The 9,899-nt window shown below is 37.5% G+C and overlaps 2 protein-coding genes across 2 annotated transcripts; both read left to right on the top strand.

Annotated features, from left to right (window-relative positions):
* Positions 1-616: 616 nt before the first annotated feature.
* LOC103967064 (probable pectin methylesterase CGR2) lies at positions 617-3,630 on the top strand. Its single transcript, XM_009380310.3, has 7 exons — positions 617-781; positions 1,401-1,550; positions 1,782-1,821; positions 2,069-2,107; positions 2,615-2,989; positions 3,252-3,307; positions 3,478-3,630. Exons 2-7 carry the CDS (start codon positions 1,428-1,430, stop codon positions 3,628-3,630), a joined length of 786 nt encoding a protein of 261 aa, XP_009378585.2. The 5' UTR covers positions 617-781; positions 1,401-1,427.
* A 1,046-nt stretch (positions 3,631-4,676) lies between these two features.
* On the top strand, positions 4,677-7,641 carry LOC103967065 (protein trichome birefringence-like 13). Its single transcript, XM_009380311.3, has 6 exons — positions 4,677-5,274; positions 5,656-5,833; positions 5,983-6,123; positions 6,713-6,833; positions 6,945-7,079; positions 7,255-7,641. Exons 1-6 carry the CDS (start codon positions 4,857-4,859, stop codon positions 7,516-7,518), a joined length of 1,257 nt encoding a protein of 418 aa, XP_009378586.2. The 5' UTR covers positions 4,677-4,856; the 3' UTR covers positions 7,519-7,641.
* The last annotated feature ends 2,258 nt before the right edge of the window (positions 7,642-9,899 follow it).

Below are 9,899 nucleotides of genomic sequence, written 5' to 3'. Positions count from 1 at the left end.
TTAACAAAAAGTGTGTAAAATATAAACATGAGTATGTGAATAACACCGCGCTTTAAGTTAACATTGTTGGAAACTTGTCTACAATACAAAATGCTTATATTGATTTCGTAAGACCCTTTTCATTCTTCTTTGAAATTCAATAATAAAAGGGAAATATTATTGACATTTCAAAAATCTCATTCTATACTCCTCACAAATGTATTTTTCTTTCTAAATATCAAAAGTTTGGAGTGTAGAATGAAAAATTTGCAGTATCAATAACAATTCCTTAATAAAAACTAGACTATTATATTAGCATTTGCACAAACAAATTTCACTTTGTTGTGGCAAATATTAAAGGAATATTGAGAATAAGACGCAACTCCACTTGCACAAAATAGGGTCGGTGTTTATTATATTACTTTTATTTTAGTCTATTAAATGTACTTTTATTTAAGACTAATGTTAGAGAGATTAAATTTGTAAATTAAATATAAAGATGGTTGATTGTATTATTACTTAATTATTAATAAAAGTGTTTATTTTTTATTAATGACTTCTTATTTAATTTGCTAATTTATTGTACAAATTTAATCTACCCAGTAGCATTACCGATTGTTTAATGGAGATGTAGACTTTGCAGTGGGTAGGACCTGCTGTTGTATGAAGCTCCTCCTACAACTACAAATTAAATAGATTCCAAACACTCTCTGCGAGCTAAAGAGAGTAAGAAAGCACCAGCTCAGATCTGAATCGCGCCCTAGATCTCCTAGTCCAGCTTTTCCCGCTGCATTTTCCTCAGGTTTCTCCCCATTTACTTCTCGCATCATTGCTTTTTGCTTTGCCTTTTCGGATTCCAGATCCGTTTATGTGAATTCAATCGACTGATTTTATCCGCAAATTAGCTTAATTTACTGCTTAATCGATCATAATTTGAATTGTGTATTGATTTGGGCGAAGATTGCATTATTATGCATGTGTTTTTTGAGTTCTTGCTAATTTCGTAGTCGATTGGATATATGGGTTGGTTTTATTTGCAAGATTTTTGAGCTCAAACTTGCATGTTTCAGTGGAATCTTCCTCAATTTCTCAACTTTTAGATTGATATTGCTGCATTCGTTGATGGTTTGTGGGTAGATTTATGTGAGAAGCAATATTGTGTATAATATGGAGTAGCTGGCAGAGTGCGGTATATCTGTATGGGTTTGAATTGATGTTTGGAATGCGAATTTTGTGTTTGATGTGGATGCCGAAAGATCTCTCTGCGGCTTTTTCATAGATGTTTGTGCCGGTTTAATTTGGATGATGTGAATAACTTGAGATCAGTGAGTAGAAAACAGTTAGAAAAACGTTTCGGCAGAAGGCATTTGGAAACACTGCTAATGGAAGTTTTTTTCTTCAACTTATGCTACTTCTGGCAGGATTTCTAGTTTGCAGAATTTATAGTCATGTCGAGGAGGCCAGTAAATCCTTCCAGACGCATTGGTGATGGTGGAAGTATCCCATTTGTGGGTGCGGTGCAATCCAAAGCACGCTCATCACCTCTACTGTCCATAGGACTTGTGCTTGTGGTACTTTCTATCACCATTTTCTTCCGGTGCATCATTATTTTTTTTTTGAGATCATGGTGTAATCCTAACATATCCAGAAACAAACAGTCCTGACAAAGTTGAGCACAAACAGATGACTAAAATGTGTCCACTATAAATTCAATCCTAGTAGTAATACCGTCACTGAACCCAATTACACGAGCAGGTCTAGTTTCTTTAGGAAAATACTGACTATTAACTTTTAAATTTCAGGGTGCAGTTCTTCTCGTCTTCTACGCTTTTAGCGGGTCAGGTTAGTAGTTGTTTTGACTTCTACTTGCAAGTGAGGTTTATCAAAAACAATATTTCCTAAAATTATGGTATGAAGAAGTGTGATTCAAATGTCATCCCAACTCTAACAAAAAACGTTGATGGGGGCATATATCTTTCCATTCACCTTTCAAGAAAAGTGTTTAGGCAAGCTATGCAACTCTGACAGCTACCAACACTGTCCTTTCTACGTTCCATTTTGTTCTCAATTATTATGGTTTGTATTACAGGTGGCCAGAGCACTAAAGAGGCTGTAATGAAACTTGAAGGTATATTTCATGATCTATTCTATTGTCTAGTGTCCATAACTCTTAAAAAGTTTTGGGTTATCGAATGCAATAGCACACATACTTACCAAAATGGGATGCTAGAATTCCATATTGTCTATCATAAATTTCTTACATTGCATCCTTGAACTCACTAGTTATCTATATATGTTTTATTTAGCGAGCCTATCCAATTCTGTTGGATTCTCGGTAGAATTGTATAGATTCCGTCAGGAGTTGGTGTAATAGTTTTTTGTCCCAGAGGAACAAGGCTGTACAGAATTATTCTGTTGAACAGTTCAGGCAAACTGATCTTAGTTGTTTCAAAATATGTAAATATCATTATAAAGTCTCCGTTTCCTTTTATTTTAATTTACTTTTTTTAAGAATTAGAAACCCTTTGCTGTGAGAGAATTTTTTTCTGTATTTTTGTGTTGTATTTTAGCATGTAGGTTTTTCCAGGTACAAAAACTATTTTAGAGTTTGAAAATCTCTAATTTGTACATGTAGGTGGTTTTTCGTGTACATTTGAAGTTCAAAGAGTAATACCTATACTAAAGAAAGCATATGGTGATAGCATGCGTAAGGTGTTGCACGTGGGCCCTGAAACCTGCTCAGTGGTATCTAAATTACTAAAAGAAGAGGATACTGAAGCATGGGGTGTGGAACCATATGACTTGGAAGATGCTGACGCAAGTTGCAAGAGTCTTGTTAGCAAAGGCATTGTGCGGGCGGCTGATATAAAGTTTCCACTGCCATACCGGGCAAAATCTTTTTCTCTCGTAATAACATCGGATGCATTAGATTACTTGTCTCCAAAGTACCTCAACAGAACTCTTCCAGAGTTGGCGCGGGTATCTGCTGATGGTGTTGTTATCTTTACTGGTAAAATTTTCTCAGTAAACACACCACCCCACCCCCTGTCCAAATGAGATTTACTGATGGTATTTGTCTGCATCTCTATTCAAAATCGGTTAGCAGAAGCTAATACTTCAACTTAAATGGTGGAGGTGCAGGCGTACTGCCTTACTGATCAAAATCTAAACACAATCTTTTAGTTGGTCATGCCCGTGATTGATTATACAAATCATACATGACAGTTATTGTTCTCTTTGAATTTTTACGTACTTGTCGTTTCCTTTTATAGGTTATCCAGGTCAGCATAGAGCTAACGTTGCGGAGCTATCCAAATTTGGCCGTCCAGTAAGTTATTAATGTTTAATAACACATTGATGACAATTGCTGGTGCAATACTATTTTTGCTTCTCAATTTCATTTTCTTGCTTTCATTGTATGGATGTGGCAAGTTTAACTTCCTATTAACTTTACAAAAGTTAAATCTGGAAGAATGACGCAATGATTTTTTTTTGAAGGCGAAATTGCGAAGCTCATCTTGGTGGATAAGGTACTTTGTTCAAACAAGACTAGAAGAGAACGAAGCGGCCTCAAAGAAGTTTGAACAGGCTGCACTAAAGAAATCTTACACACCTACCTGCCAAGTTTTCCACCTCAAGTCATACCACTAAAATTACAAATTTGCATCTTTACTCTATCAGCCTCTTGGTGAAAACACCGAGTACAAAACGTTTTCAGCACCCGAAGGGTAAGTTTATATTTAATGGGAATACAGAGCCAAATTGTGCGCTTGGGTTTGATGCATGACCTTCCGATCGATCTGTGTAGGCAAAAGTGAGTTCTCATGTGTTGGCTTTCATCCTCACTATGTATTCTTTGGCATGATGTATTTGTTTTTCCTCAACGTTCTTGCTCCTTCTTGTTGTTGCTGTAATAGATTGGTTAGTACTCTCTACATCTATTTTTGTTTATTATATTTATAAAACACAAAGGTTGTTCTTTTGTGACCGAAAGATCACAGATTCGAGTCATGGAAACAACCTCTTTGCAAAGTAAGAGTATGGCTGCGGATGATAGACTCCGCCCTCCCCGCTTGTTGGCTTTATAAAACACAAAATAATTTCTTAGTGATCACTATAATATCTCATGAATGGATGGCATCTTGTCCCTTATGGTTAAAAGGAGACGATGATCCAATGATTTTCCAAAACAACTGATCGCCAGATTTACCACATCCAGACTCCGTTAAATTTTTAAAAGGGCATGGTATTTACTCTCCGAGATTATTTCTCGACACACCCCTCATCATTTTTGGCGTTTGGATTGAATAAATCAAAGGATAATTAAGGGCTTTTGGATTGTATAAATCAAAGAATAATTGAGGGATGGAAACTAAGAGGAGCATGCAGGGGTTGAGAAAGGGTGTGAAAATGATTTCGTTTTGAGAAACTACCACATCATTTGGTGAATATAGCTTACTAGTGTAAGGAACCTTGGTTATTCATTTACTGTCTAAAATAAAACTAAAGTTGTACTGTATCTTTTCAAACTCAAAATTGTCACTTAAGTTCTTAAAAGCTTTTAGGTTTTCCCTACAACCTTTTGAAACTCAAAATTTTCACTTAAGTTCATAAAGCTCACAATTGCTTGCGACAATATATCAAGATGCATTCTAAGTACATTTTTTCGGAAGCACTTCAAGCATTTTAATAGAAGTGCTTCTAAGTTTAAGCAAAAGTGCTTTTACAAGAAGAAGTCCAAGAAAAAAAAAATTAAAAAAACTGAGCAGCAAAGTGCTCTTATAACCCTTATTTTTTGCTGGAGAAGTGCTTTTATGAGTTGGAGTTGGCAGTTGAGGCTATAACCTGCGCCAAAAATCATCGACGACGGTGAAGGCATGGCCTCCAGAGACCAACACTCTCAACAGCAAAACCAGACGAGGAAAGTCCCACTCTTCCCTCTCCTCTCCCTCGTCTGCTTCGTCTCCATCTTCCTCCTCATCTCCTTCATTCTGAAGACCTCCGTTCCTCCGCGGCCTCATAACGCCAGCTTCGAATTCCAAAAGACTGAAGGATCCAACCCGAGTCTCCGGGGCGGGTCGTGCGACTACTCCGACGGAAGCTGGATCCGGTCTCCGGATGATCCTCCGAGGTACGACAATACCTGCAAGGAAATATTCAAGGGATGGAATTGCATCTCCAGCGGCAAATCCAACGGTCGGGAACTACTCAAGTGGAGATGGAAGCCCAAGGGTTGTGATCTACCGCCGTTCCATCCGATTAGGTTTCTGAAGATGTACAGAGACACCAGCATTGGTATTCTCTCTTGCTTATATTTGCGTGTTGGTTTTGAAGTTATTTAGTTGTGATGTGAAGTTATTGTCTGTTTGGTTGCCGAGAAAGAGTGAGAAAATCTTGCATTTGATGCTATGGCAAGACATAAACAAACTGAAATCCGGAATTTTGAACTTTATATTACTTGATTGAATGCAGGCCTTTGTTTTCTTAGCTACTTAATTCTAATTGACGTAAAGTTTAAGTTTTTTTCGGATATCTGATAAACCAGCATTTGGTATTTAGTTTAAACGTCGCATCAAATGCAATAAATAGGATGATTTGAAAGGCTTTGTGGTAGAGTGATATATTTTGAATCCTGGGTTGTATGTATGGAAACCTTATGGGTGTTCTACAGTGTAGGGTTCGTTGGTGATTCATTGAACAGAAATATGTTTGTTTCGCTTTTCTGTTCTCTAAAACGAGTGTCAAGTGAAGTGAAGAAGTGGCGACCAGCTGGTGCTGATCGCGGGTTTACATTTCTTCGGTCTAATCTCACCCTTGCATATCATCGAACAAATCTTTTGGCACGTTATGGTAGGTAAGCTATGCTTGCAACTATGTGATGGTTATGCACTAGTTTTGTTAGATAAATTGATGGGGAACTGAATTACATCTTGCACATGTTAAGCTTTGATGTTCGTCTGTTTGTTTGTACACTTAGGCTTTTTATGCTTTTATTCGATGCAGGTGGTCAGCCGATGCTAATGGTGGGGTGCTGGAATCTCTTGGATATAAGGAGGGTTATAGAGTTGATGTTGACATTCCAGACGGCACATGGGCAGAAGCTCTAAGCTTTCATGACATTCTGATCTTTAACACGGGGCACTGGTATGTATTTTCATTCTTATTTGTTATGCTTGCTCAAGAACTTGTACATGTAGCAGATACATTTGTTACTTGGTTTAGTATTAGTCTTCTTTTAATTTCGTGATGTGATCAAATAAATTCTGTTTATAAAAAAATACAATAAGTTGTGTGTATCATATTTATTGATCCCAAGACTAGTAGCCTGGTATCGATAATCGTGATGCAGTTTACTCATATAAGTGGTGAGTGAGAAGAATTTTGATGTAGGAAAACAAGTTAGTTGAGATAGAACAGATTAAGCAATTTGAAATCTGCCGCGGAGCTTGTTGATTTTCCCACTAGACGATCAGGAACTATAGTTTCTAAGATCTAATTGACCCTCCAAGTAAATACCAGTACAATAGGAATACAAACCAACAAATATCTGTTTTCAAGAGCGCTATAAAGCAGCCATATAGATAGGCTTAAATCAGTATGTAGAAGGTAGGAGAACGTTTCTAAGATAAAGACCAGAATTAGTAAACTTCTAAATGTGACGAGTTGGAAATTTCACGTGTCATTAAGTTTGCTGACTATTCATTTTGTTTTTTCGGTTCTTATGAATAAACAGGTGGTGGGCGCCTTCAAAGTTTGACCCGACAAAGTCACCCATGCTTTTCTTTGAAAAGGGTCGTCCAGTGGTTCCTCCAGTACTCCCTGATGTCGGCCTTGATATGGTTTTGAAGCACATGGTACCAATTTTTTAAGATAAAAGCTTCATAATTTGTTTAATTTTATGTTTCATAAGAAATTAAGAGGTAGTATTCTGGTGTTCATGTTTTTAGTGGATTTGTTCATTGTAGGTAATGCTCATAGAGAACAGAACGAAAGCAGGTGCAATCAAATTTTTTCGTACTCAGTCACCTAGACATTTTGAAGGGGGTGACTGGGACCAAGGTGGCTCTTGTAATCGGCTAAATCCTTTATTGGTAGAACAGGTCAGTTGTGTGATGCTATAATAACCCGAATGGATGTCACAAAATGAATGTTATGTTTAGTTAATGGAGCTACATATACATGTTATGAAGCAATGATTTGTACCCAAGCACAAACCCCTTCTACTTTGTGTTGTTTCAATTAAGCTCTTGTATAATGTTACGGTTTGCTTTCCAGGTCGAAGATCTCTTCTCAGTGAAGAATAATGGAACAAACGTGGAGGCACGCCTGGTGAATCAACACCTCTACAAGTCCCTTAACGGATCAAGTTTCCAGATTTTGAACATAACCCACATGAGCGAGTTCAGAGCAGATGCCCATCCATCCACAGCCGGTGGGAAGAAGCACGACGACTGCATGCACTGGTGCTTGCCAGGATTAACAGATACTTGGAATGACTTATTTATAAAGCAGCTAAATGTTATTAAAAGTAGAAATTGATGAATTATTTTCATGTTGAGATTTTTCATTTTTCCATCTGAAATGTAGTGAACTTCGCAGCACAATCCCATCCCATCTTGTTCTCAATACTGCCTTTTTGAAATCCACATAATGCTGCATCCAGAGGAGGCAACTGTGGTTAGAACACAAGGACAATTCCGGCCTGGCTTTGGACACCCGAGCCACGACAACGAGAGTAAATGGTAATGTTCTATTTGCTTGTCTTATATATTTTGTTTTAAGGAGTTGTCCTAATCGCCCCGAATGACCCCCCATTTGCCCGATTACTACGATATGATCATAAAAAAGCTAGTTTTTCCGGAATTTTATTGAAATAGGGGTAGGATGAGCAAAGGATAGTTCTGTACGCACCCATTAAACAATGCTCCTTTTCCTGTGCCGTACTCAACCCTGCAAATGCAATGTCACGGCATCCTGAAAAACCAAAAACAAGAAAAAATGAAGTTGAATTCTCTACCTTTCGCCTTGATAAATTACAGCACCAATTGGGGTGACAGCAACGGCAGTTCCTATACAGATCGTCGGCTTCAAGCAAATCCCTCACCGGAATTACACGTTCCTCGACCTAAAGGAAAGCATGCATGCCCTAGTTTTACGCTTTCGAATTGAGTGGACCAAAAGCGCAGTAATGCTAATTGGTTTTGCCTTCGAGATGAAAATATTGCATGCTGTCTGCTCCCATTTGCATTCTTAAAGCATTCTGTCCAGGCCTAAAGGGTAGAAATCGATCATCTTCTGTCCTGTACGCCATAAGACCTTCAAATATACCCTGGCAAAACCCGCAATGGGCATATTTATATCACCAAAAGTTTGATAGCATAACATAATGATATTATGTTGTGCAGAGTGAATCTGAATGAGACGTCTTGGCAAGAATCTACTTAAATAATGGTCGATATTCTCTGTTGACAGGATAACATTTCTTCACAATAATAAAAGAATTTGACTGAATAAGCTACCTAGCTAGCAGCAAAGCATGCAAAATTACCAATGTTACCTTTCGAATGAATAAGATTGACAATAATGATTAGCAACTAATCAAGCCTAACTAATCACACTAGCACCTCACACTAACACTACAATTAGTTACATAACTCTTGCAATAGGTAAGGATATGGACAATGACTAGACTATGACACTGCTGACTGTACTGCGAGTATGAGTTGTGTCTTTACACCCGGTCAAGTTGAACGGAGGGTAAAGCTTGGACTGAAGATAGTGAAACTGGCCTGAATATTAACATTCTTATTTTGGCTGTTGACATACTGAATTTGAGGAGATGAGCAAGAACCAGTTTTTTGATTTAATGATAATCTATTTCCACTTGTTTGTTACTAGCATGGAACACTGGATTGGAAGCCAGAGAAATGTCCTTAAATATTTTGCAAACTCAGGTAGTTCTGCTACAGTAGGAGCCCAGTATCTATATCCAGCCTCAGGAACGAGCAACTGTTCCTTGCTTCTTTTCACTCAAACCAATGAGATTACTACCCAGATAAACACATTAATCACTTGTAGATCTTCTGTTAAATACATAGCCTACCCAATTTGCATTAGAGAAGGCAGTGAGATCCAAAGAGCTTTTCTTGAACCACAAACCATGATCAATAGAGCCTTTTAAAAACCTTAGTATTCCTTTGACAGCTTGAAAGTGAGTACCTCCAGGACAACGAAGAAACTGACAAACTTGATTCACTGCATATGAGAGATCAGGTCTTGTTGATGTCAAATATTGCAATGCCCGACCATTGATATGTATTCATGAGGATTAGGCAATAGAGTACCAATGTGATCTAACTTGTGAGTACCAAGAGGTGTAGCACAAGGTTTACACCTTTCCATATGTGTTTTGATGAATAGGTCCAATGCATATTTACCTTGAGAAAGAAAAATACCTTCTGAAAAACTGTGAACCTCTAAACCCAAGAAGTAGTGTAATGCACCGAAGTCTTTAATTGAAAATAACCAAGTCTTTTGAAAAATGCCTTACAAACTGTAGGATTATGCCCAGTTACCTAAATAGCATCAACATAGACCAACAAAATCAGAAGAGAAGGATCAAATTTCACAAATAATGAATAATCAGACTGAGAATTCGAATACAATGAAGATCAAAGTTTTGTAAAAGGTATACCCTTCATCCAACGAACCAAACTCCATTTTCAATTTGGGTTTCAACTCATTGTCTAACGTTGGTACAACAAATTCAACCTTCCTTGCACCAAATTGATCTCCTACATCTACATCCTTTCTTCTTCTATTTCTCACTCACTCCTTATCGAATTACAGTTCAATATCTACCTGCTACAAATGTACACAACTACAACACAACTTCTCACAAACTAGCACAAATTTTACAC

Source organism: the organism of the source record quoted next, unplaced genomic scaffold, assembly GCF_019419815.1.
Source record: "Pyrus x bretschneideri cultivar Hongxiangsu unplaced genomic scaffold, Pyrus_bretschneideri_v1 Contig10, whole genome shotgun sequence".
NCBI lineage: Eukaryota > Viridiplantae > Streptophyta > Magnoliopsida > Rosales > Rosaceae > Pyrus > Pyrus x bretschneideri.
This window is presented reverse-complemented; position numbering and strand designations above follow the sequence as displayed.

What these genes read in the sequence shown, in the direction of transcription:
- LOC103967065 (XM_009380311.3), top strand. Translation starts at nt 4,857, where the DNA reads ATGGCCTCCAGAGACCAACACTCTCAACAGCAAAACCAGACGAGGAAA. An exon ending in GTACAGAGACACCAGCATTG is followed by an intron (nt 5,275 to 5,655) that starts GTATTCTCTCTT and finishes TCTACAGTGTAG; the next exon opens with GGTTCGTTGGTGATTCATTG. An exon ending in ATATGGTTTTGAAGCACATG is followed by an intron (nt 6,834 to 6,944) that starts GTACCAATTTTT and finishes TGTTCATTGTAG; the next exon opens with GTAATGCTCATAGAGAACAG.
- LOC103967064 (XM_009380310.3), top strand. Translation starts at nt 1,428, where the DNA reads ATGTCGAGGAGGCCAGTAAATCCTTCCAGACGCATTGGTGATGGTGGA. An exon ending in CCATAGGACTTGTGCTTGTG is followed by an intron (nt 1,551 to 1,781) that starts GTACTTTCTATC and finishes TTTAAATTTCAG; the next exon opens with GGTGCAGTTCTTCTCGTCTT. An exon ending in TGGTGTTGTTATCTTTACTG is followed by an intron (nt 2,990 to 3,251) that starts GTAAAATTTTCT and finishes TTCCTTTTATAG; the next exon opens with GTTATCCAGGTCAGCATAGA.